The sequence below is a fragment of the Prunus dulcis genome, chromosome 3, assembly GCF_902201215.1.
Source record: "Prunus dulcis chromosome 3, ALMONDv2, whole genome shotgun sequence".
In the NCBI taxonomy this organism is placed as follows: Eukaryota; Viridiplantae; Streptophyta; class Magnoliopsida; order Rosales; family Rosaceae; genus Prunus; species Prunus dulcis.
The window spans coordinates 4,129,266-4,156,665 of NC_047652.1; the positions used below are offsets into that span (position 1 = coordinate 4,129,266).

Sequence of the window (27,400 nt, forward strand, 5' to 3'; positions counted from 1 at the left end):
GAACCTTCAGGGAAGCCCATATTGGCCATCGGAGGTCGTGGACCCACGGGTCCCGGGTCGGCTGATCGGGCAGTGTATCGCTTAGCTGAGCGTCGGACCTTTTGAAACTGGTCCAAGTGTCTGAAAAGGCTAGTGTGGGCTCAAGAGTAACTTGGATTTGAACGCACGTATTTCTAGGAGCCGGGGGCAGGGTGTTTAATTTAATTCTTTTTTTCAGCGGTTTATTGATTTATTGTTCATGGATAATCAGGCATCAGAGGTCCAGCCGATCAGCAGGAGGAACCTTCAAAGGGCCAAATTAGCTCGGACCATCTGTGAGTGGACTTTCTTTCATGGATTATCTTATATAAATGAGTTATATAGAGGTTTCCATAAATAAGATTTTATAAGTGACTTTATACAAGGATTTTATCTCGATTTTATATAAATAAGTTTTTATAAATAAGTTATTATAAGCGAATCTTATTATTTGATCTTGAATAAGTATTTTGCAAATCTTTGAGCATGTTTTATACTGTTAAATATTTCGAGTTACATATATGATGAAAGTTATGTTTAGTAGCATACCTCGAGTTTTATATAACAGAATAGCAACAGCATCGAGACTACAGTCAATTTATCAGATTTCAGAAAGTTACCAGATTTTTAATTAGACCACCATGTACCCGTTTCTTTATGGTGATTACCCAGAGTCGGACCGATGTCTACGGACATCCAGTCTGATTATAGTTCAGTCAGTGCACTTGACTTTGCCTCACGAGTTTCGGGGACGCTCGGACCGTGAGTGCCAGGATTTGCGGCTCGGCAGACTTGGTGTCCCGAGACCTGCCAGGATTGCGGCTCGGCTGACTCTGTGTCCCCGAGACCTGCCAGGATTGCGGATCAGGCTGACTACGGTCCCCTGCATCCTGCCAGAGCGACTCGAGCTGACTTGGTGTCATCGAGGAATCTGCCGGCGGGACAGGCTGATCATAGTCCCCTGATTTCGCCAGTTTGCGGCTCGGGTGGACTGTGTGGCGCCCGAGACCTGCCAGGGAATTGACGGATATGACAGGGGTACAAATAGGTGGTATTTTCAAAGGATTTTGAGTTTTCTTTTATTCAAGGATGACTTTCAGCGATTTTATATCGGCTTTTTAGTATTCGCACAGTTATATCTCTATATCTTTATTCTGTTATACCAGTTCTTGATTCCTCCAGGCAGTGATATCTTTGTATATTTGATCGATTATGTAAGTTTATTCATCAGCATATTGATTCATGCTTATAGAATCTTTTATATTGAGATATAGTTAAATTTTCGATATATAAATATATATCCCTAGTTATTTCAAAACGGGGGTATTATATTCTGGATTGTTTTTAAGAATTTCACTTTTTGTCCACTCACAGTTTAAAACTTGTTTTTCGCCCCCAGGTCGTAGAAGTGCACAGGATCCACCACCGGGCCACTCTTAGCCTCCGCGCTTCAAAGTCAGGTAGGGTTTGTAGAAAAATCCTTGAAAGCCCGTGAACTTTGGAAAATTGCTCTGATATCGAGCTTTAGTGGAAAAACTGAAACTGGCAAATATTGGTTTATCCTATTCTGGCTGTTGGTGTGGATTTGTTGAATATTTAACAGGTGAAAATTTTGGGATTGGTCAAAATACAGGGGAGACTCTGCCGAATTTTCGGCAGAAGTCTAAGGGAATTTTAAAGATAAATTGAAGTAAGAAGGGTAAAAAGGTCATTTTTGCCCGACATTTGCCAGGTGTCGGACACGCACAGGACTTGGCTCGAATTCCAAAGTGAAAATTGGGTCGGGTCCTGTCATATATTATAATAGATAATATATATGGGCATGTTATAATAATAATATACATGTATATATGTATATTATAATATATATACATATAGTATAAATATATAATGTATTATAATATATAATATAATATATATATTACATATATACATGTATGCTATTATTATAATATTAATATGTATGTGTATATGGTTATATTATAATAATAATATACGTGTATATATCTATATGTATTTATATATTATACATGTATATATGTGTTTATATATATACATATATATACGTGTATATATATACATGTATATATGTACATTAATATATAATATAATATATTTACATATATACATGTTTACATGTATGCTATTATTATAATATTAATATGTATGTGTATATGAATATATTATAATAATAATATACGTGTATATATCTATATATATTTATATGTATATATATATATACATGTGTATATATACATGTATATGTGTATATACATGTATATATGTACATTATAGTATATGTGTATGTAAATAATAATAATAATAGTAATATATGTCCATTATAATAATATAATATATGCATCTTATACATTAGTGAACATAGGACTAGCTAATCCTCCATTTCTACAAGGGCTTAGTAGTCCCCTCCTAAAGAGGTGTTTTTGGTGGGCTCGGTATTAGCAATCCCATCTAAGACGATTTGATAGTTGAGGAGAAATTTTTTAAGTTCAAATCTATTTTTCAAAGAAAGTAGAAGTTCTATGAAGTATAGATTTGTTCTTGGATTTTGTGTTTATTGTATCACAATATTCCATTTACTGCAAGAAAAGACAAGCCATTTGATGTTAGTGTTGGATGGCTCCTTTTCTAAAAGATGGAACCAAAAATCTAAAAGCCCTCCAAGTACTTTGGACAATGCTGTGTTAGACAGATTTGATCAGTAATTGCATGTTTGGTTAGTGAGAAAATCCTGCTCTGCCAACCAAGTAGGATTTTCCATGTTTGGTTAGTGAGAAAATTTACAGTTTTTCTCTTCAAACAAAACTAAGCTTATAATGGGAGTGCAGCTACAATGACACTGCCCTAAATGCAATGGATTTGGGATGAAAGAATTGGCTGCTACAAGACAGGACCATGTGGGGGAAATATACCTTTTTTTCAATAGTCCTGAACAAGAATGTGCTTCTGGGAATAATCCAAATTTTGTGCACATTGATGCAATCATACACAAGTTAAGCTTTAAGGTTGCTTTCTTGATGACCTTTCTCCAGATATTCTTGCAGCATCAATTCTGCACATCTTCATTATAAGAATCCATTATTTGGTATAACACATTATTAAATGCAGAAAGAAACCCCACTATAAGGCTGCCGCTGCTGATCATGATTTTTGTTTCTTTTGCCAAATTTTTGTCCAAATAAAACTGAATGAGACATGATCCTTGTTGCAAATCGAAAAAGAAAGAACTTAATTGGTAATAATGGAGCCACCAAATTTATTGATGTCAAAAGATTGGGAAAAAAAAAAATAATGAAGGGAAAAAGGAAAAGCCAATAATCCTTTCAACCTTTCGCTCAAGGATGGAAAAAATCTCCGATGGGTTGGGTTCCCGGCTCTAACGGGGAGAGATTTCAAGGAAAATCGGAGGTGGGTAAGGGGATTCCCAAACTGTAAAATACCTGTCTGTAACGAGCCAGTAATGATATTGTTATCCCCTTCCCCAAACCCGACCTGATAAGTCATATTTATTTCGAATTAATAAATATATAATATAATATAACAAGTGAAAAAGAACTCTATAGTCGCTCATTCATAGAACCCAGGTTTGTTTAAAATTCTATTTAAACTTTTGCCGACTCTAAAGAGCAAACATATATGCATGCCTTTCATTAACGCCAATTGAGTTCTACTTTTCTTTTTATGAAATAATTTTTTTATAAAAAAATTTATGCTTTATTTTATCAACGGCAACGTATCGCACCAATTAGGTCCTCTGCTTGATAGATATACTATTTAGACTTACCTACTCTTGTTACTCACCTGAAGTTCTTTACTTTTTATTAACCTTGCATATTGATTATTTTGTTATAAGTAGAATATATATTTTTTAATTTTTAAATATAAAATTCGGGGATGGACAAGACAGCAGAGACTGAGGTTCCTCGAAAATTTTAACCAGGGATGGAAAGCGGAGACAAGGATGATATTGTCATACCCGACCCCGAACCGTCCCGTTGCCATCCCTACTCGGGCTCCACCCCTGTAGAAGTGTATTACAAATTAGGAAAGAAAAAAAAAGGGCTTACATGTGAAAACCCCAACTAAAAGAGAAATTTATAATAAAATTCATTTTTTTTGCATTGAATTTATATATAAACCCTAAAACTTATTGAAGAAAAAAAATCTAAAAATAGCCTAGTTGTAATTTTTTTTTAAATTTGAATGATGTGTGAAATACCATTATTATCATTGCATTATGATTTTTAGAAAGAAAAAAACATTGATGACATTGTTGTAATTTTTAGGTTTTTCAATGGTTTTATGGTATATTCAGTTCATTTGAAAAGTCAAATGAATTTTTCCTAAGATTTCGTAGGGTTTTTTTAGATTTTGGGCTCTATTTATGGGTTTGCATGTGAAAAGCCCAAACTAAAGAGAACAATTATGTGAATTCATAGTTATTCATACTCATTATTAATCTCTAAATCATTAGACACTTTTATATTTGTTGGAATATATGCTTTATTAGAACACCATAAGATTATACAACGGAGAGGATGAAAACATCCAAAACCAAACATGACAGCTAGGAACAAGAGTGGGAACTTATAAAGATTCGCACTTGAAACAATCACGATGAAAGAAGATTTAAAAAAAAAAGAAAAAAAAGAGAGGAACACTACTGCCCAAAAACAAAAACAAAAATGGATTTGTGATGGAGTAATTGTGGCCTCGTTAAAACCTTGTCTTAAAAACCCCCAAATTGAGAAAAAATCGGGTCAAGAAAAAAGTGTACAATCATTAGACACTTCATACTTCAATATTGCACACCTTCAAGACAATTAAGTTTACATGGCTTCGTAACTAATACAAAAACCAACAAAATGAGTGTTCGTAAAATCACCAAAATTTGTAGTACTAATTAGTCTACAAATTCTTTAGCACCTTACATCATATATTTCCTTATCACATCATCATCAAAACAACCCCAAGACGAACATGCGTTTTGTTTGATCAATGATCTTTAATATATATGATGAAGCAACTCAGGTTCCTTTGTATTTTTAGCCACTTCCCCAGCCTTGGTTTCTGCTACATCCATTTTTTGGCTTCAATTTCCATGTTGTTGTAGAGGCCTAAGGTTGCTTGCAACTTTCACATGAGGTCAATTCAAAAGCAAGTCCGATGTTTCAAAGGTCTGGACAATACCAAACATGCTTTTGAAAAGAATCTTATTTGAAGATTAATGGTTTATATATGTGTGGCTAATTTTCTGGTAAATCACTGATTCGATTGATTTTGTTGGCTCAATTAGTCTTCTTGCTAACATCTCGGAGGTAGTGTTCTAGTAAAAATGGGTTTGAATAGAGACATATACCATGATGAACATAAACCAGAGAACAAGTGCGGTTACAAAGCAACATAAATTGCAATGCATAAAGATTTGGGGAAGAGCCTGGATGTGAATGTGAGACCTAAATGACACTTTATTTATATAATGTTACCCATGATCTTTCCAAAACATATGGCTCCAGAAAATTGGCAATGATGCATGAATAGGGTTCAACTTATGTGTCATATTTAGACAACTGTCACATTTTGATTCGGACTAACATGTAAAATTACTAATTTTCATTGATTTCTTTATTGGATTGGATCTAACACGTCAACCTAGAACAAATTACAAGTCCAAATTATGTGTATTTACTCTATATATGTTCATTGTTAAAGTTTCAGTTAGGACCGACTTGGTAATCATTAAATTTTCAATTTTCAATTTTCTTTTAAATTTAAATTTCCGAAACTTTTTCTAGAAGGGTGTTTTTTTCCCTTAGTTGTTATTTTTCCTTTAATACTCCCAAATACAGGGACTCGAGACACAACCTAGGACTCGACATGACCCTTGACCTATCCGAAATTGAAAATTAGTAATGACACGCCATTGTTTTTAAAAAGGTTAAATTGTAGCAATGGTCCCTAAACTATACCTTGTTTTGCATTTCGAAATAATAGTTACTGTCATCCTCAAATTAGGTTGTGCGTTGCACTTGCACCACTCATCATTTCCGTCAAATATGTCTAACTAACTGTCAAAATTGATCACGTGCATGGCACATGATCTTGTTTTAAGGGCAAATAAGACTTTTGAAGTCAACTGTTCTCCGTCGTGCTTTGCACTCTCATAGTCATCGTCAAACGACCACCACCAAACAAAGTGTCATGGCCTCTGCCAAACGACCACCATCGTTCTCTCTCTCTCTCTCTCTCTCTCTCTCTCTCTCTCTCACATCTAGGTCACAATATCCACAATCCTGCCTCCTCCCAACCTTAAAAGCCTTCCCATGGACACCGCCAACCCACCATCACCACCACCACCACCACCAAGATTGAGATGAGATTTTTATTTATTTTTTAGTAATTACTATAATAACATGTTTACTAATTCGTAATTGGATTATAAGGAACTGAATTGAGGAGAATCAGATTCCAGATTCCTATTAAAGTTGTTTACTAAACCATATGGAATTGGGGTAGGAGTGGTACTAATTAGTAAAATGTCCTTGTTGTTGGGTTTAGGGTTTAGATGACAATTTTAAAATTTTAAAAATTGTGTTTGGATATAATGGGTAAAAAGATGAATTCATAATGGGTTAGTTCTCCAGGAATTAGAATACTACATTCCACCCAAGAATTAAATTCCTCCAAAATCAATAATTCAATTCCAAATTTTATGTGGGCCCCACTTACTTTTTAATTCCTTAATGTGAAGTAAACACAGGAATCCTCCACAATTGGAATTCAATTCCTTATTCGAATTCTAATTCCTGATTAGTAAACACATCATAATTACTGATGTTGATTATTGATAGTTTGGAGTGGTGGGTGGAAGGGTTGGGCCTTTTCTTTTATTTTAATATATATATATAATTATTTTTCTTATCTCATTTTTATTAGGCTTTTACCCATGAATTTAACAAAAAATTTAATAAAGTTAACGGAAAGAACTACCAGTGCTACCCGAATTGGAGGATGACATTAATTATTAAAATTCAGGGATGAAAATGTAAAATATGGTATAATTTAGGATCCATTGCTACAATTTAGCCTTTAAAAAATATTTTTCCCATTGGATTAGAAATTAGATTAGGTAATCTCTTAAGAAAAAACCTCTTTGAGAAAAGCTTAAGAAAAGAAACCATAGCCGCTGTCCCTTTTGGGGGTTGGTGGCCATCCTCCCTTCTCCTCCCTCATCTCCTCCTATCCTCTCTCATTCCCTCCCTTTTCTCCTTTATATTGCTTTGTTATTTTGTTTTGTGGTGTCGAATGTCGTGAAACCCTGCTGTCATCGTGATAGTCACTGTCGTTTAGCGCACTTGCAAGAGGATTTAGCTCTAGTTGTCAGCCTTCAACATGGGTTTGGAGCTGCAATGACGAGAAGATGTCAGGTTGAGTTGGGTTGAAATTTAGCCTATACGACACTAGGTTTAACCGGTATGACGCTATGGTGGTCCTGCTTCTTAGTTTCACAGAACTTTAGGATGTTGAGCAGTGGTCCCGCTTCTTAGTTTGTTTGTCTAATATTTTTCAAGAACTCTTAAGGAGCTTCTTGTCGTTTGTTAGTTTTATTTCTTTTTAGTTTTCGACTTTCAATACTGATTTGTCACTTCTGCCAGTGCATGACATATTTGTATTGTAGGTTTAAGTAGGCGTGCTTTTGGTTGGTTGTTTTTTTTTTTTTTTTTTTTAAACATATCAAAGTCGGAAGCAAAATGCATTCTCTCACAATTTCCCGCTTGGTAAAAAAATTTCTGACAGCCTTGACCAAAAATAAATATTAAATTAAAATAAGAAAAGAAATTGCCATGTCGACATGTGTTGTTATATCAGGTTGTAGAGGTGGTTGCGGTTCGGTAACCGCGAATTTTTGCTCAAACAGCAAATCGACTGACTATTTGCGGTATGATGATTTTTGAAACCGCAAACCGACCACTTTTTGCTGTTTACCGCATTGTGGTAAACCACAAAATGAGGTCGGTTACCGTGAATTAGCGGTTTAAAACCGCAAGTTCTTTTTGTGTCATAAAAATCCAATCTTCCACATTTTAGGCCTACAAAACCAAATGCTCCAAGCTCAAAACTGAAATCTCCAAACAGTTAATTCACTGCAGCAACAATCCCTGCAAAAATCAAATTTGACATTAGAAATTCCCAATTAAAACCTAAATTTCGAAACCCTATCTGTGAAACAATCAATTTCAAAAATTAGGAACACCATAATTTACCTTCAAATCAACCAAGACAGACTTGAGAGATGTTGAGAGCTATTGAGTTTGAGTAGAGACAAACTTGAGAGAGGTTGGGAGCGGCTGTTGACAGTGGGGGCCGACGAGTTTGAGTTGAGCTTGAGAGAGAGAGAGAGAGAGACATCATGAGTTGAGTGAGCGTGGCGGAGGTTGAGTTGAGAGAGAAGAGACAGAACTGAGATCGAGAAAGATATGAGGAGATGAGTTCGATTCGGGACTGTGAGAGAGAAGCCGACTTTGAGAGTTGAGAGAGAGAGAGAGACGAATGAGAATCAGAGATTTGAGAGAGTCAGATCGCATAAGGAGAGAAGAGAGGCTTAGGTCTGATCGCATCTAACGGCTACAGACACAAGGCTACAGACAATAAAATGCAATAGTATACTTAAGCATTTATAGAGTATAAGCGTGCGGCTATTCTCTAATTGCGGTTTGCAATAACCGCAAATTTTGAAAATCTAATACCATAACCGCAACGACAAATGATGTTCGGTTCTTCATACCGCAAATGCTGTTCGATTTCCCGCAATTGCGATTCTATTGCGGCAAATTGTCGGTTGATTTTTTCAGTTTTTTGGTCTAAAATGCCACCCCTATCAGGTTGTGTGGTAAGAATCGTTAGACAAGAAATTCAGGGTTCAACAAAAGCCAGCAGCACTATGTTACCAAATTCATTCAATAATGTTAAAATTCTAGCTGTTTACAATTAGAAAGAATAACTTTTTCCAACGAAACTTATCTAACCTATGTTATTTATAAGAACTTCGGACCTTTGAAGAAATAGAATAGGATGCCTAATAGAACATTATAATTGTACAAAACGGCCCAAAAAGGAGAGGGAGACACTGCTCCATTTCCCCAATTCAGACTGCTTGGATCGCACTGCTCTTGCCCTTGCTCAAGTCCGGCTCACCAGCTGGAGCATTTGGGTGAAATGCCGACTGCCTCGAGGGCTCTCCTAGTAGTTTTAAGGAGAGAGGTGAAGGCTCCTTGTGGCCTCTCTGTGTGTCTCCTAGACTGAGCTGAGACATGCCCACCAGTGCATCAACATTGACAGGCTCCTTGCGAAGGATTGGAATCGGCCTTAAAACCTGCTGATGAGAGGCCTCCCCACCCTTTAATTCTCTCATGGGCCCTGCACTTGGTGGCCATACTGGAAAAGGGTATGGCAAATAAGCTGGGAAGAAACCAGGAATCATTGGTGGGAAACCGTTCGATCCCATTACAGGCTCATGATCAGGTTCTTTTACTTTTTCTTCATGTGTGGTTTCCATCGGTTTGCATTCTGAGCTGAGGGAAAGATTTAATGAAGGTAGTGAACTTGCAGCTTCAGATTCTTCTTCCGGACAAGAAGGCAGAAAAACTTGTTCTTCTGGCACGGGAGGTGGATCCATGGCCTGGCAAATAAATAGCAAACTAAATTTTAATATAATTATCTTAAATTTTATTACAAAACCTGACACTATTTTCTTTGACCAATTACATAGCGATAAGCAGAAAAGCACTGAAGAAGTGACAAACAATAGCTAAATCCCATCCTTGTAGTGAAAGAGAAGGGTGGGTGTCATAACCATAAGGTCCTAACATAAAAACAAAATTGTGTTTGACACTCTGCTCACATTTGTGTTCAGAATATTTGAAAACGCATAAGAATATAGAGTAAGACAAACCATATCAGGAACCATGTCGAATAGGCTGGAGCGCCTCTTTCTTCGGGTAGCATTACTCTGTCGAATAAAATACTTCTGGGCATGGCTTGCCACCTGGGTAGGAGTCCTAGTTGTTACATAATTTCGTGCTATTCCACGCCAGTCTCCCTTCCCCAATTTCTGGAGACCAATTAAGAACATTCGATGCTCCTCCTCTGTCCATGGGGTCCCTGAGAACCAAGAAACCCCAACAATTGATCAATCACAAAAACTGAATTGGGTCACAAAATTTTGTTGGTTTTAGGAAGATTAGACTGCAGTGTAATTGTTCTTATTATACATCACATCTCACAAGCAATTTCTAGTACATTTAACAATGATTTTACGCAAGCAACCATCTGTCAACTCAAGCTCTGACAAGATAACCGAAATAGTTGACAAAAGTATGATGACAGACTTAATGAATTGGGCACCTCTGTAGCAGGCAACCAATTGGAATGCAGACACATCTGCAATCCTTAGTTGGAATGCAAAAATTGGGTGGAATCGAAGTTAGTACTTCAAATCAATTGCAGCCCAGCTAACCTAACGCATAAATTTATCTATATACAATTGCACGGCAACCAAAGAAATTTTCAACAGAAGTCACCTCAAATTGCAGAGGGTAGGGCAAAAAGTTGCCTCCAATTTGGTTGAATAATCCTGATGGAGAGCATGTCTGCCAATGGATCCAGCATACATTTTCATGAAATTTTTAATGCATGCTCAAAGATGTGAAAAACTGACAGTACTCTTAAGTGATAAGCAAGTTTCCAAGCATCGTTCAGGAAATGATAAAAAAGATACCATATTCCTGGGTAAATCATAACAGAGTTGAAATGCTAACTGCATAAGCTTGACCCACCGGATAATGTCACCCTTCAAGATCTTTAGCACCCCCTCTACTGTCTAGGTTAATTTCTAATGAGGCAGCTCCGAGAGCTCTACATAGACTTATGCCAATCATGTTTATGAGGAAAGTGATCCAAGACCTATCATGTTCAGATATAATCACAAGTCACAAACATGACATGACTTTTAGTCTCATGAGTACCCATTTTGAAAGATAAAAGGTTAGTTTCAAAAGAGTTTGGAAGTTACGAACTCAGGATTAGTAAAGCACTATTTTGACAGCAGGCAAAATCAAGGTGGGTTTTAGGGGACTTAGCAAATTGAAGAGCTGAAACAAGTAACATATCTCCTCAAAATCAAGGAAAAGAAAGAAGTGCCAATCTAATAAAATCCTGTATCGTGGCAGCAGTTTATTCAGTAAGTATGCTATTCACAGAAGTAGTAGAATGAAATCAATAAATTAACCCCGTCATACTATCTCTCAAACACCCCTTAAAGGGCACTCTACTTGCAACTCAACAATGCTGACATTTTATTACCAGCTGTTTAGTATCTCTCAAACACCCCTATATATTTTCTCTTCTAAATTCCGTTCAGGGAAAACTGCTTCAACTACTATATGAACAAGACAGCAACATCCACATACTGTCAGAGTTTCAAAGAGGATGTTCAGTTAAGTCTTTCACAGGATGCGTTGAGGTACTAGAAGCCAAAGTTCTGCTCTTGAATGCAGCCTTCGGCCCAACATATGAATCATATAAACCTTAGGATTGAAACTATCTCTTAGCTTATGGGGTATTGAAAAATGCAAACATGAAGAATTGTTGTAGAAAGACCATTGAACTATAAGCTTCAACGCAATACAAAACACAAACTGCTTTACAAACAAATACAAGAAAAGCCAACTATCTAGTACCCATTTTCAAGTGGCGAAATTTAGCAAAGGGTACCAAATATACACACACAGACAAGAAGAAGAAGAAAAATGAAACCCCATCTACCTATGAGGGCCATCAAGTTTATGACTTGAAAACAATCAATTTTTTGACACGTGGAACAGAAGTAAAACACACGATTCAAAGAGGACTTTTTTTACGCGTCAATTAAGGTTATCTTGTTTATAGTCTAACTCAAAGCCAATGACAATACATGCAAAACCCAAATGAAAACGAAAGGAGAGAAAAAGAACCCAGAAAAAACAAATAAATTTTAAATTAAAAATAAAAATAAAAAGGAAGAAACGAAGAACAAGTCAACATGAAACAACGAAACGAACAGCTCATCTTCCTCGACAAAAGCACAGATACATTTCTATTAAATTTTACGCAAAGCAATAATAAATGCAAAAATACATGCGCATAAAATAATGTTATTCTGTCAGATAAATTTCAAATTTCCAATCAAAATATCGACTTGATTCTGAAAACACAACATGACTAGTTTATGCATGTATGCACAACCCAATAACTAAATTAACAACATGAACAAAACCATTCTCATTAAAATGAAATAAGTTTGGAAAAATGAAAAATACCTTTTTTACGATCTCCGCGGCGATTGGCGGAGGAGGAGGCATGGGCCGGGTCGTCGGATAAGTAACCTTCAGGGACGTGAACCGGGTCGTGGAGCGGGTCCGAGCTTGGGGAGTCCGGGTTGGGCGATGAGGAGTGGTAGTGCGCCGCACTGGATAAATTCCCCATACTAGCGCTCTTCTTGATGATCGAGCCATCGGTGAGCCTCACACCGAACAGCTTCAGGCCTCCGCAGCCGCCACCACCGGCGGAGGATGAGGAGGAGGACCCGACACGTGTCGGGCACGTGCGCGAGTTGTGCCCGTTGTTGCTGCAGTGCGAGCACCGCCGAGTCATTGTCCCTGACTCGGACGGGTCAGCGATCACTAGTCGGGTCGGACAGAGTCAAAGATCGGCGAGCGAGCGACAGAAGAGGAAGAGATTGTGTCCGTGTTAATGTGGGGAAGAGAGAGACGACGAGAGAGGGGTTTTATTTGGGAAGGGTTAGGGGTAATTTAGGAAATATAAAGAATGGGGGTTAAGTAGAGGGTTAGAAGAACGCGGTGGTTCTACTGTTGGCGGGGTCTTCGCGGTTAAATTACGATTTTATCCCTGTTTAGGATAATGTTCTACTTTTTTGGGTCTCTTTTCTGGATCTTGGTTGGTGTTGGCTTTTGCAATTTTGGGTCTTTTTTGGTTTTTTGTCTTTCTTTTTTCTTGGTGAGAAATGAGGATGTTGATATGTTCGTAGGATATTCTTTGAGTAGATAAAGGTAATCATGGACATTTTTGGATAGAAAATAAAATTTGATTTACTATATCACGAGAAATTATTGTGTATCCGATATTCTAAATTATTATATTACGTCACATATTAATGTGTTGTATTGATTTCAATTACGCAGTTTCGATCTCTTGGACCACAGGAGTCCAAGAGATTGTGGTCACCCACCCTTGAATATTAATCTAATGGTTTAAAAAAGTTTCTTAAAAGAAGTGTAAGAGTGAGTGAACGGTTGAATTTACATCCAACGGTGAGTGACCACAAATATCTTAGATCCCTGTAGTCTAAGAGATCATGACTGTTCAATTACGTTATAACATGCGTTTTATTTTCAAATAAGTAAGAATTTCAAACGTATTAGATACGTTGAATGATTTTTAGTATATCCAAATCCAGGGTCAACTTGGATAACGATAAGTTTCGTGCGTGATTATCAACAAAAACATAAGACTTGAATATAAACAACTAAACGAAGGTTATCCAAAATTAAAAAAAATTAAAAAACATTTTGGTGACACTTAACTTAATATACAAAACACGTTTTCGTTTTCTGACCAAATTGCCAAAATGATGCATTTGGAATTATGGAATGAAAAATGTGCCGTTCTGATATATTATCTGTTGTATTGCCGTCAAAAAATAAAAGGTTTTAGAAATCAATTTGGACATGGAAAGCCCACGATAAGATCCCTTGGCCATGCAAAAGATGCCACGTGGAATTGGTGGTGACCCACATTGCTGTAGGTTGGATCCTAACGTATAATTTACACCAAAATCAAACTGTGTGTTTTCCCTTCTTTTTTTTTTTCTTTTTTTTTTTTCTTTCCATATTTATCCGATGCACAAAGAGAAGAATATATTCTAATCATGCTTTGTCTCCTAAAGATGCACAAATATATGATTGATTGTCACAAGAAGTTAACATAAAAAAGCTTTAATCTTGTCCAATAATGGTCAGGGAATAAAATGGTGAAGCTCCTTTGGAAATCAGATATAAACTCTCTCCCTATAAACAAACATAGTTTTTCTTTTTCTAAAATTTTTCAGGAAATACAACAAAGTGCTTAAGTTTACAAAGAGTCGCATGTAGAAAGGTCTAACCTTTGATCAGGGGTACTTAATAATTATTTCCTTTTAGTTGGAAGAGATAAGTGCGATACTTATTGTGATTAGTCATATTGTAGTGGCGTATCTTTTTTGTTGGGGCTACGTTATCGACTTGTAAATATAATCTAGTTAGAAATATCTTATCTTTTAATCTGGATTTAAGAATTTTTTTCCTATAAAATGAGTGTTTGAATTGAACTTTGAACTTCTTTCAAGATTGGGAAATACGTATATTAAGTAAACCATGGGTCAAATCAAGATCGGTAATAATAATTATAAGAGATGAAGTCAATTAATGAAGTCAATTAGGGCATAGAGGAAAGGGGAAAGAAGCTGACTTTGGAGTTGGGAAAGAATTTGGAAGAAATTTCTAACCTTCTAAAAGGGATGATTATATTTTGTTATTAGCTATCAAACTGATAACCTAAAAATTCATCTCATCCTTTTTCTTTTCTTTTTTTAATTAAAAAAAATTATAAACAGATGATAGAATTTTATTAGATCAATAAGAATAATAGTACAAAGGATAGGTAGTCATCCCAATAACAATATGGCAAACGTGAGTAAAACTTTCTTAGTAACCTGAGTTAGCCGAAAAACTTAAACGATGAGAATGACTCTAAAAAATAACTTTTCAATAACCCCTTTCACTGCCGCAATTTTCTGAATGTAGTCCAATGGCATTAAAGACAAAAACTAGCTGCTAATCAGCATGAGTCTCCTAGAGAGACTAAGAACACCTAATAAACTCAACTAAGTTTCTAGAATTATAAGAGAAAAAATAAAATCGGAAAACTCATAGAATTTCTAGACTTTATTGAAACAACTAAACCAAAATGAAAAGCTAAAACAATGTTGGCAAAAGGAAAATCAACTGCCTCTAGTCTTCATTTAGGACATGATATAGAAAGCGCCACCTAGTTATTCCTTAGCCTCAAAGCATGAATCAGAAGTGGATCTACCATGACCAAGCCACAACACCTCAAATAGCAGCCTCGCAAGATAAGGCACAACCAAAACCAATCCATATATGAGACAATGCCAATCCATATATGAGACAATATATTTGTCAAATGAAGAGTATATCGACATAAGTCCACCAAAAGTCGAAGAACACTGAAGATTCAATAGAATCTAGGAGAAAACCACCCGAATCTAAAGATTTCTCTCTTAGCGGCTAAATTTCATCTCATCTTTTAATTATACCAGCCAATCTTCGTCTGTCATTTTCTACCCCTTAAATTATGGAGGTCAAAAATAGAAATTTTCTTTTTTCTAGATTAGCCAATCATGCATGCTTATAACAGAGTGCAAGTTGGTTTCCACATTTCGATTGTTACAGTTTTCAAAGAAAATTGGATTGGAAGAAATATAATATTTAAAAGATCATGTGTTATTTATTTTTATTTTATTCTAATCCAAAATAAATTATAAAAAAAAGAATTCGTATTTAAGTGCAAAATGGAAAGTACATTCGTTCATTTAGCTAAGCTCATATCTACAATCACATGTTATAATAATACAAGTGAATTGATAAAATCACATGACGGTATTACCATCACAACGTAAAAATTACTTGATCAAGATAAGATTGCCCCACATTCATACAAAGTTATGATAAATCTGGCTAGAACAATGTTTTGTAGCAAGAAAACAGCACCTACAGAGAGCTCCATTATATTCCCGAGGATCATCACAAGGCAGGCAGGCAGGCATAGATTTCAACCGGACCGCATACATTGGTTGAGCTCCAAATCATAAAATTAACAACATTATCATATGAAAAAGTCTAAAGTCGACTTGTACGGACGCGTGAAGCTAAGATATAGGAGATGAAGGCAAAGTCAAGCTTTGCAGATACAAGATAGAAAGCCCAGATACACAATCAAACTTTTTATCTTTTCCATGAAGACTTTGAATTTGAAGGGACAACAGAAATAAAGTAAGTTATCTTGGTGTTGGAGATGAACTTCCAGGAATCCTGAGCCTAACTTTCCAATCATGAATAGTTAATAAAGTTTTGGGATAGTGTGAACGTGGATTTTGATACTTTGTTTGCTGCTCATGACAGTCTGCATGTGGTGTTTGCCAACCAAAAAAACAAAAAACAAAAAACACCCGTAAAGTGATATGTTAAGTCTATAAATAAAATGTTATATTGGAATTTATTTATTTTAGATGATACTTTATATCTGGTCATTTTAAATTCTTGAGTTTGATCTCACATTCTAAATTGAATAATGTTGAAAGGAAATAATAATTCTAAATACGGAAGAAAAGTTGAGTTTAATCATCACACCATCACGTGGTATTACTACGTGTTGGCAGTTGCCGGAATGCCATTTTTCGTCCATGAGCTCTGCTCGCCTTAATTATCTCTGGAAGTCACACCCCTACAACCCAAAGTTAGGGTTTTTTTGGTTAATAATATTTATTAATGTTTATTGGTTCATGATTTCATCACAGAAAGACAATCCAAAAATCTAAATTGTAATATTGGAGTCCAATGCTGTGAAGTTGGGCAAGGCCTGTTACTAAAAAAATTGTTTTTTCTGTTAACAAATAAAACAAACAGAAAAACTTTAACAGTAAAGTAAAATTAAATAAACGAAAAATAGGCATCCTTATTGATTTAGAGTCGTTCAAACATGGCTTGGATCCAAATAGTAATCCATTTCTTGGATCTTGAGCTTGACCTGACCAAATTTCAACTGGGCTCAAACACTAACAATCTAACACTACCGTTAATAAGTTTGTGATGATGGAACTAATATATAGTGTTTTGTCCTAATGAATTTCTTCTTATGTTTTATTAAATATTTTTTATTTGCATTAATTAATGGCATTTTCGGATATTTTCAATGTTTTACCATTCTCTTTCTTTTGCTTTATATATAGGCAGTCCTGATCTCTTGGACCCCTGTAGTCCAAGAGATTTATGGTCACTCACCGTTGGATGTAAATTCAACGGTTGACTTGAATTGGGTAATAATCATTTATGTCATATTGCATTTATATATATCATTTTGAACCATTGGATTAATATCCAACGGTGGGTGACCACAATCTCTTGGACTCCTGTGGTCCAAGAGATCGGGACTGTATATATAGATTCAAAATGTTTCAATTTCGGAAGTGGTTTATCTCCTAATTTTATGGGCTATAATGCTTTTTTTTTTTCTTTTCATTTTTTATTTAATTAAATTTAAACATATTATAAATATCTATATATATAAAGCAACAATTCCGATCTCTCGGACTACAGGAGTTCAAGATGTTGTGGTCACTCATCGTTGGATATTAATCCAATGGTTCAAAAACGTTTCTTAAAATGAGTATAAGAGTGGTGAACCGTTGAATTTGCATCCAACGGTAAGTGACCACAAATCTCTTAGACCCCTGTAGTCCAAGAGATCGGAACTGAGCAAAGCAAAAGGCAGAGGATGGTAAAACATTCAAAATAACAGAAAATGTCATCGGTTAATGCAAATATTAAGAATTGAAATTATTAATTAAATGAGGATAATATGATAAATTCACACTTTTTCATATTTAAAAAAAAGTTTTTTAAAAAAATCAGATAATGGTTTTTACGTTTTCTGTAACCAACCGATTTGCTTTACGTTTTCAATGACAAGAAAGTGCTGTGGATATTTAGCAATTGTGACGTTATCATGAGCTGAATCCCTTGACTCATTTGCTACTTATGTTGAACATGCAATGAAAATTGCTCATGCAATTAGTCATGAAGTTGGTGGGATTGGTTCTGCCATTAAAGGTATGTTTCATAAGAAACCTTCTCTGGTTAAAACTGCATCTCATGATCAACCTCAGGGTTCTTCGATTGCTCGAGCGGCTATTATCCCTCAAACGCCTGAAAAACCAGTTTGTAAAAAGTGGTGGAAGCATGGAATTGGAGCTCCGGACGTTCCAAAAACAGAAAATATTCCTGAAACAACTCTTACTTCAATCTACACTTCAGAGGGGCTCCTGGAGTTCCGGGTGGGGCATTTGGATATTGTAAGACTCTCTCTCTCTCTCTCTCTCTCTCTCTCTCTCTCTCTCTCTCCCCCCTTCCATTTAAGGAAATCTTTCTTTTGACAGGAAGGCATCAGCTACAACAACCACGTAGAAGAGCATCAGCTGCTTTTACTTATCTTTAATGAAGTTAAAGGTTTTCTTTGGCATAACTTTCTGGAAAAACATGAATACATGTGTAAAGGCAATTCTTGGACCTATGAATACATGTGGTACTGCTAATACAAATGGTCTAATATGGTTGAGCACTGAGTTTATATTTTAGGGTATAATATTATTGAATAAAACACGTGTTATAATATGCACAGACGGTCACACCAAAAAAATTCTCACAAATAATCTACAAATAGATATGCTATTACTTTCTTGGTTGAATTAGGAGGAACCACGATATATAAGCATACTTGATTTATACAACATAGCAAAATTTGGGTTAAATATTTTAGTCTCGGCATTGAGAATTGGTAATCATCATCAATATGGAAAAATATTCTGAGTTTGAATCATGTATGGAGGTAACTTGAAAGGTTTATTTCATTTAAAATTTGACGGTTCACATCATTTTCCAAGTACATTTTTTGAGCCCTAACCCAACTACCTGCACCCATCCTACTTTTCATCCAACAAATTGGTTACATAATAGAACAAATGCGAAAGGAAAAACCAAAAATAAATAAACCATAGAAAGATAAGAAGAAGAAAAAATTGATTCGTTTAACCGTAGTTAACCCAGGAACAACAAACCCCACTGAAACTTCAAAAAATTCACCGGAAACTTCTATAGGAAGGGCTGTACATACAGCTTTCAGCATACTTCTCCAGATCCTTCGGTTCAGGGAGGCGAGTAGCCAAACCTACAAAAGCCAATTGAAGAATGTTAACTTTTAGGCCTATTCAGTCACAAGAAATCTTACAAGAGCAGAGCCACTGGAGAAAGCCTAACCAAGTTCATATGATTTAGCAGCTACTTTAGCAGCAATATGTGCCGAAATCTTTCTAATGTTTGTAAATGGAGGGTATATGAGTCCCTTGTCATAGTCTTCCTGGGATACCTGTGAAGCCAAAGCTTCCGCTGTTCCAAGGAACAAACATGGCATAAGATGTAATGGCTGATTATGGACCAAGGACCTGTCCGTTAGTTAATTCTTACTATAAACTAAGAACTTCTGCATACTGTTTATATAATTTGAAAAATGGTTAACTATGCTAGTGCCCCATCGTTTTGCGTCACACTTTGTCCCTCCTTGTCAAGTTCGTTAATTACTCTGTCAAAACCGATGACGTGGCTCCTACATGGCCCCAATAATTTTCTGCCACATAGGAGGCACATTAGCGGTTTTAACATAATTTTTAAGGGACTTTATAGTAGGTGGCACAACGAGACGCCAAACACCCAAGGGATCAAGGTACATCATTGTGATATTTATGGGCAATGTAGTATCTCATCATACTTTCAGGGGCACTAGTAATTCATCCTTTCAAAAAAATCCTTTAATTTCATGTCTTTTGTGCACTTACAGGCTGCCAGAAGCATGTCGTCGTGAACACGGATAGTACCAGNACATGATTAAACCCAGACCAAATCCAGGGAAGATGTATGCATTGTTTGCCTGAATGAAGAAGGAAAATAAATGTCAAAATAAATGTCAAAGTCTTATATATGTTAACTTGGGACATCGTCAGATTCTCTAGCATTAATACCTGGCCAGGAGTGTAAACCTTCCCCTCATATTCAACAGGCGGGAATGGGCTTCCACTACAATAAATAGCACGACCCTGAAAATAATGATAGTGGAATCAGAACCAAAAAAAAAAAAAAAAAAAAAAAATCATTCTCTAACCATCTAGTACACAGTGAATGAAACAATTTAAAGCAAAAGATGCAAGGTTGTATTACCTGAGTCCATGTGTATGCTTCTTCCGCAGTACATTCAGATTGTGATGTTGGGTTGGAAAGAGCAAGGATAATAGGTCTCTATTAGCAGGTCATACACAAAAATGGTCAGCCCTTACCTTCAAGAGGGTGTAAATGCAATTTTTCAACAAGGCCATTGAATAACGTGAAGTTTCTCAATAAGGCCATTTAAAAAAATGCAATTTCTCAAATACATAACAGAGGAAAATTCTGAAATGATAGGCCCTGTATGGATGTTTGACATGCTTAAGATGTAAAATCTCAAGTCTTGCCAACACAACAGCAAAAAGTGTTATGGGTGCATGGGCATTTTACACCCAATAGGGACGCTGCGCCCAAATGATAGAACAACCTAATAACAAATATAGAGAATAGAGTACCTCATTGAGGGAGGCCATAGACTTAACCACTTCTTTGGTGAATGTTCTTCCTGCTCCTGACGTTCCAATTAACACTGTAGGTTTGATTGCCTGATTAAAAAGGACAACAAAGTACAGTGACTAAGAAACTTCTGCTCTATATGCATTATAATGTTGACTCTATGGTGTCAAACATGTGAGCATCTCTGTGTGTGTGTGGGAGAGAGAGAGAGAGAGAGAGAGAGATTCCACACATTAACAGCATCTACAAGTTCCTTGACTGGTTCATGTTCATGAGCCCACGGTTTTTTAAAATGTTGGAGTGATTCCTTCCTAGAACTGACAATCAATCCCTGCAAATAAATTTCTTACCAAATGAAAAAACTGATGGAAAGATAACAAAATTCTACTTCAGATAGAAAGAAATTACAGCTGCTCTCCCTACCTTTGAGTCCACAAGCCAAATGTTCTTCCGGGTCTCTTCCACTGGGATATTTGTCTGCAACAATTCGGGTGCAATTTTTGTATGTATCAAGATTTATTCTAATACCACTCTTTATAATAAATAATTACTGAGGATCTTTTTTGTTTTCTCTTGGGTAAGATACCAAGGATCTTTTATTGTACAAGTTAAATCAAACAAATAGTAAGCTAAAAACCTGTTTGGAAACTTCAAGGGCTATCAGTTCTGCTATGCCAGTGCCGGCCTGAAACCATTAAACAAATGAGAATGTGAGACACAACACAACAACAAAGTGCTAGCACGGGGGACATCAGTTAGGGTTAGAGGACAGGGAAGAGAATTCCTATGGAAAATATATATATAAAGAAGAGATGCATTTTGGATGAGGGAACCACTAAGTCCCAAGAATTTACGATTTTCAACTTCACCAATCACAAAGAATATACACAGAATTACCCCTTCTTTATTACTCTTTGAAAGTAATTAAAGGTATCCTCAACTAAGGGAACGTACTCACCTCTCCAGCACCAAGGAATAAAAATCTGTGGTCAGCTAATGATCCCCCAACTAACTTCAAAGCTGCAACAAGTCCTGCAAGAACCACAGATGCTGTCCCCTGGAATAAATTAATTACACAAACATTAGAGATGCGCTTTTTCTGAATTACTACAAATATCAACAATCCCCAGCAACTTACCTGAATGTCATCATTAAAAACAAGATGAGTTGTACCATACTTTGACAGCAGATCAAAAGCATTGTGGTTCGCAAAGTCTTCAAACTACAGAGAATGACATATGTAATTAGGAACGCTAAATTTAAAACGAAATAAATGACTAAGTTCGGCAGTGCAGCCAAATAATTGAAGACTAAATTTGTCCACCACCAAATACCTGAACGAGAATTTTCTCCCCATAATTCTGCTTGACTGCAGTCATGAATTCCTGTAGAAGTTCTGCATATTCCTAAGGAAAAGAAGAGCAAACCCACTTTGGTAAGACAGAAAACAACATAATCATCTGAAATCATTTGAACACCAAACAAGTAAAGCAAACATATCATAAACCTGTCCAGTAGCCCTCTTTTGCCTGAGTCCAATGTAGAACTCATCGTCCAATAGCTTCTGATTGTTTGTACCAACATCAATGGTTACAGGCAAGCACTGAAAAAAAATGACAAAATAAAACAACATATTCAATTAAGAATAGATAACAACGATAAATGATGAAATCATTATGACTTCTAAACATAAGTCATGTCAGAAAATAATAGAATTTGTCATGTGGATACTTACAGCAGAAGGACGAACTCCTCCAAGTGCCGTATATAGAGCAAGTTTACCCACAGGTATACCCATCCCCTGAGAAAATATCATATATCGATATCAATTAACCATTTAGAAGGGTGTACAACAAGTACATGAAATATTCTCTTTTCAGGCAAGGTATCTCATATTGGTTTTTATCGATACAACTAGAAACAGATTTTAATAGTGTTTACATGACAGCCAAGATCCCCCAGCCCAAGGATCCTCTCTCCATCAGTGACAACAATGACTTGAATATTCTTCTCAGGCCAGTTCCTCAACACTTCAAGAATCTTGCCCCTTGGGGATGCCAAGAAGAAAAAAATATATCAGTCAGCTTCAACACAATTTGGAAGTGGCCATTAAAGTAGAGATCTAAAAGAAATTTTCATTAAACTTACTTGTCTTTCAAACTTATGAAAAGACCGTGTGGATGCGAAAATATGCTTCCATATTTCTGGCAAGCTTCACCGACAGTAGGAGTATATACAACTGGGAGTAATTCCTCGACATGGTCAATAAGAAGCTTGTAGAATAGCTTTTCATTTCTCCCCTGAAATCATAATAGTGCATAATTGAAACTTTAAACCTTGCCATTTCAATATCAACAAATTAGGGCCTCAAACCAAAATTTCAGTGAAATGATGATGGCTACCTGAAGATCCATCATGGCTATATACTTCTGCAGAGGAACTAGATACTGGCGGATACAATTTATCATTTTCTTCACCTGTCAAGTAGATTTGCGCAAAGTGTAGTTGATTTATATATATATTTAAAAATATGCAGAACAAATGATGCAACTTTGTGAGCATATAAAAGATCATTGACAAACCTGAAGTTCTTGAGAAATAACAACAGGGGGGAGAAGACCACGCAAGTAATGAGCATCTCTCTCTTTCTCTGTGAAGGCAAGACCTTTGTTGTGGTGTGGATCCCGTATCAACGTATATCCACTGCAAAGCAAGACAAAAGAATAATGTATAACAAAGGTGCCAAGAACATAAAATAGTAAAGAGGACTTCTGTCCATTTATTTCAAATAAAAGAAAACTCATAACACTGCAGACATATCAGAACGCTGAGCTGAACCAGAAAAGAAGTATCAGTCTGTGAAGGTAAGAACAGTATATGAGAATATTACAGTAACTTAACAAAGTAAATATTCAAGGTAGTTGGTGTTCCTATTAGCCACGTGCAATCGAACAAATTCAAGGGTATCTCAGAGTTTTACACCGACCATAATGCAACTCAGCCAAAATGTTGAGTAGGAAGCAAAAATAAGACAGAATTACATATTGAGGTTGGGAATGAAATTGCATAAATTAAAATGTTTTCTTTCACTTATTTGAAAGAAACCCAAAGGGGAAATTCATGCTACTTAAACTCACGAACAAAAACACGTCCTTTTCACCATAAAATTATTCAGCATTTCATACTGATGTGGAGCTTCTATTATCATGCCACATGTAGCACATGGGCCCGCCCCTTTAATATGGCAAGTGTAGCCACCACCACGTTATGAGGCATTAGACTCTTATTTTGGTGGTTTCTTAAAAATTCTTCTGAACACTTTTGTTGCCATTTGTAGTATTGCTTTGTTATACATGTGCCTAGTCTGAAACCCAGAGTGCATTTACCTAGCAAAAGAACTGAATCAAAAGAATTTATTTGTACATAAAAAATTATACCAAGAACCCACAAAATTAATTGATCCATTACTTTCCTTACAGAACGCCCAATATTGATTCTCTATCCCAGAATACTTGACCATAAAAGGAACCAATTAGCATATTTGCCATATACATATACATATAAAGTTCCCACAAAAGGGGTTTAAAGAGTATTTGAAATTTCTTAGAAAATTATTTGCAACTTCATTAGTAGTTATATAAGCACAACTATGTAGCGATTCTCATCAAGGTGGATACTTATAAAACTTCATTCATATTGAATATATGAAAAATATATAACGAAAGGAAATTTCACTAATTAAGCAACTGCTCAAACAAATCAGTAAGCAGCCCACAATAGGTACAAGTTTCACTTAAAATAACATCAATTAGGTGACTTGCTCAAAAATGAAAGGAAAATGAAAAGGCAAAATAACATAGATTTCATCGAAATTAAAATCATCTGCAAAAGAATCATAGCACCTGTAACATTAGTAAATAATGAATTTATCAAAAAACAATCGTAAGCATATTGATCTTTGCTCCCACCTAGCAACAGAGACACTCCAGGGTGTGACAAATTGGTCCTCGGTGGCAGTATCCTCACCATACACGTCTTGGACCCCACCATGGACGGTGGATTTCAGCTCAACAACCGAGGATTCGTCCTTCACTTCCTGCAATGTGCTCTCCATCACTACGCTGCCGTTTCGTTCACCAGTCCGGGCTTTTGGGACCAAAGCCACCACTTTCAGCGAAGCTGAGCGCCTCTTCTGGCTATGAGAGAACGGGCTAGAAGACCCAGCGATGGCCGGGTTGCCCTGTACAAAAATACAATAATAAAAAAGCTATCCTAATAATCAGCCAAAAAAAATTAAAACTAAAGATTGAAAATTTTGTGATAATGGAGAAGACCCAGAAATTGAAATCTCATTCACCGACTTTGAATTGTTTTATAACACGTAATTGTCAATCAGAAAGCCGGAAAGATTTGAAATTTCAGTGGGTTTCAATGTGGGAAAAAACATGGAAGACCCATAAATTGAAAAAGCTTTCTTTTTTTTCTTCTTCTTGAATTTCTAAGAAGGTTGTGTGATTGAATTTTGTGAAGTGGGTGCGCTTGAAATTGTGATCTGAGAAATGGGTTTAATTTATATTACCAGAAAACAGCTTCTATTCAACGACATCATGGCGACTGATATGTGAAAGAGAGAGTCTTTCGCTTTTGGTACTCACTGCAGAGGCAGAGAGACAGAGAAATAGGGAGAGTGCAAGTGAGAGAGAGGACAGAGAGTCTTGAGCTTTGAGAAGCTCTCCTTGCTTTTCTCCTTCTCTCTGTCTCTCTCTCTACCTGAAATTTGTGAAACCACAGAGACAGATCAAGAAATGGGAAATGAAGCAGCTCAAAAATGTGGCTCCTTATTCTCTCTTGGGGTAATTGTATGCAACTAAATTGTCTCCAATTTACCAAAGTACCCTTGCACTTTTATTTCTTTACATTAATTTTACTTGGGGTACATTGGCACACACAGTTATGTGGGACCAAAGGAGGGTGGGGCCTGCTCTAAATTGTCGTTGTTGTGATCCTCACCATAGAATTTATAATCGGATATTGACGAGGCAGTGTGACAGCATCCAAGGGGCTGGATTGCATATGAAAAGACGGTGGGCGCAATGAAGGGTAAGATAGTGAAAGGAGGAAAGGAATGATATGAAGAGGCTCACACAGTAAGATGCATGGGGTCTTGTACATGGGACATTGACATTACCGTAGGTTTAGTTTTATTTTTTCTTTGAGATTTGCCTTGGAATTTGTCTTCATTGTAAACTTCACATAGAACTCTCAATCGGGTGATTTCATGGCTGAAATGCAGAGGCAATGCCCTGGCCTTCCCTTTCAAAAGTGGTGTATAATAAAGAAATTTCCCCAAGATTGTTGGGATAATCCAACTCTTTGATTCCCCTTGTCTTTGTGTGGATTTTTTTATATATATGTATTCCACTTTTATAATATTTTATATGTATTACATCAAAATTTGTGGATACTTTAGGTTTAATTTGGAATGTGAGATTCAAAAATTGTTTTAAAAATGTTTAGTTGTTTTTAATACAAGCGATAGTCTAAACTATAAGAAGGAGGGAAGTTTATCACACACAGACTACCAAAGTATTATAGAAGTTCGAACATTATATCAATGATATGCAAGTTAGGCCATTTTTCATTTGTCTAGTTAAACTTCATTAGAACATTAATGATACAAAAAAGTTCGTATTTATATGAAAAACAAGAAGAGACTCAAATAGCCTTGCTTTCCTTGAATATGGCAGGGTATGGCATGCCATGGTAAACCAAGCCACGGTATGTCATGGCAGCACAAGCCTCCAATATTCGTACTTTCTCAAAATGCCTTGAATGAGGCACAATGCAATGCCAAGGCCAAGGGAAAGTCTTGCCAGTGTCTTGGGCATGTCTAGGCCACATCTTGGGCACATCATGGGCATGTCTTAGGCACGTTTTGACCTCAACAGCAAGGCAAGACAAGCCACGCCATCCCAAAATAAAGCACTTCAAATGATTCATTACGTATAATAATTTTAAGTTTTTAGTATTACATTGTTGTATCTAGTCATCTGAAATTAAATTCAAATAAATTGGCTCTACCGAAAGTGTACTATCAACATTCAAATCATCTCTCTTTAAATGCGATAACCATCTAAAATGGTGTTACATCTAGATCAAAGAGCAAAATGCTAAAATTTATATGCATGCCAATTAACAAACTAATATAAGCAAAAAAATGTCAAGTTAGAAAATGTAATTAAGAAAGAAAGGTCGGGTTATACATATGGGTAGGTAAGCATGCCGGGTTAATGGGTGGGTAGGTGGGCGTTCCGTGACCAATGTGGGGATAATAACTGGTGGGGTACAAAGTCTTCCAAGGCAGAGAATGGCAGCATTGTCTCTCAGCCAAATAAATAAACAAACAAAGAGCAAGATAACTATGAAAGTGAGAGGACACTAGAGGCTCCAACGGAAGCGATCAATTAGGAAATGCATCTAGGGTTTTTAGCAATATTTGCGAACCTTTTGTTATTGACACGCGTGTACATTAATTCGTGTAGCTAATATGTGATGCGAAAGATATGCAAAAGAGATCAACGAAAAAATAGAAGACAGATTTGACCACAACTAATCTTACAGGCTTGGACTAAATTTAGTATCATATTTGTTTTATTTAATTCTAGTTTTAGATAGGATTGCTAATACCGGGCCCACCAAAAACACCTCATTAGGAGGGGACTACTAAGCCCATGTAGAAAGGGAGGATTAGCTAATCCTATATTCACCAATGTATAAGATACATATATTATATTGTAATACTGATA

General features: G+C 36.2%; 2 protein-coding genes and 1 long non-coding RNA gene across 3 annotated transcripts; all 3 read right to left on the reverse strand.

Annotated features, from left to right (window-relative positions):
* Window positions 1-8,053: 8,053 nt before the first annotated feature.
* On the reverse strand, window positions 8,054-8,408 carry LOC117622153. Its single transcript, XR_004584955.1, has 2 exons — window positions 8,301-8,408; window positions 8,054-8,195 (listed from the first exon to the last, which is right to left on the reverse strand). It is a non-coding gene; the product is annotated as an uncharacterized LOC117622153 (long non-coding RNA).
* Window positions 8,409-8,948: 540 nt separating this feature from the next.
* LOC117622155 (transcription factor MYBS3) lies at window positions 8,949-12,866 on the reverse strand. Its single transcript, XM_034352729.1, has 3 exons — window positions 12,393-12,866; window positions 9,989-10,197; window positions 8,949-9,715 (listed from the first exon to the last, which is right to left on the reverse strand). The coding sequence occupies exons 1-3, from the start codon at window positions 12,724-12,726 to the stop codon at window positions 9,182-9,184; spliced, it is 1,077 nt and encodes a 358-aa protein (XP_034208620.1). The 5' UTR covers window positions 12,727-12,866; the 3' UTR covers window positions 8,949-9,181.
* A 5,942-nt stretch (window positions 12,867-18,808) lies between these two features.
* On the reverse strand, window positions 18,809-25,431 carry LOC117622154 (NADP-dependent malic enzyme). Its single transcript, XM_034352728.1, is given in 21 exon segments — window positions 18,809-19,152; window positions 19,242-19,370; window positions 19,817-19,859; window positions 19,861-19,908; window positions 20,000-20,074; window positions 20,196-20,273; window positions 20,594-20,683; window positions 20,827-20,925; window positions 21,018-21,071; window positions 21,232-21,279; window positions 21,553-21,651; window positions 21,733-21,816; window positions 21,929-22,000; window positions 22,102-22,197; window positions 22,330-22,395; window positions 22,536-22,641; window positions 22,743-22,894; window positions 22,997-23,071; window positions 23,177-23,297; window positions 24,563-24,834; window positions 25,174-25,431. Coding segments are annotated over 21 exon segments (1,926 nt in total). The 5' UTR covers window positions 25,204-25,431; the 3' UTR covers window positions 18,809-19,063.
* Between the last annotated feature and the right edge of the window lie 1,969 nt (window positions 25,432-27,400).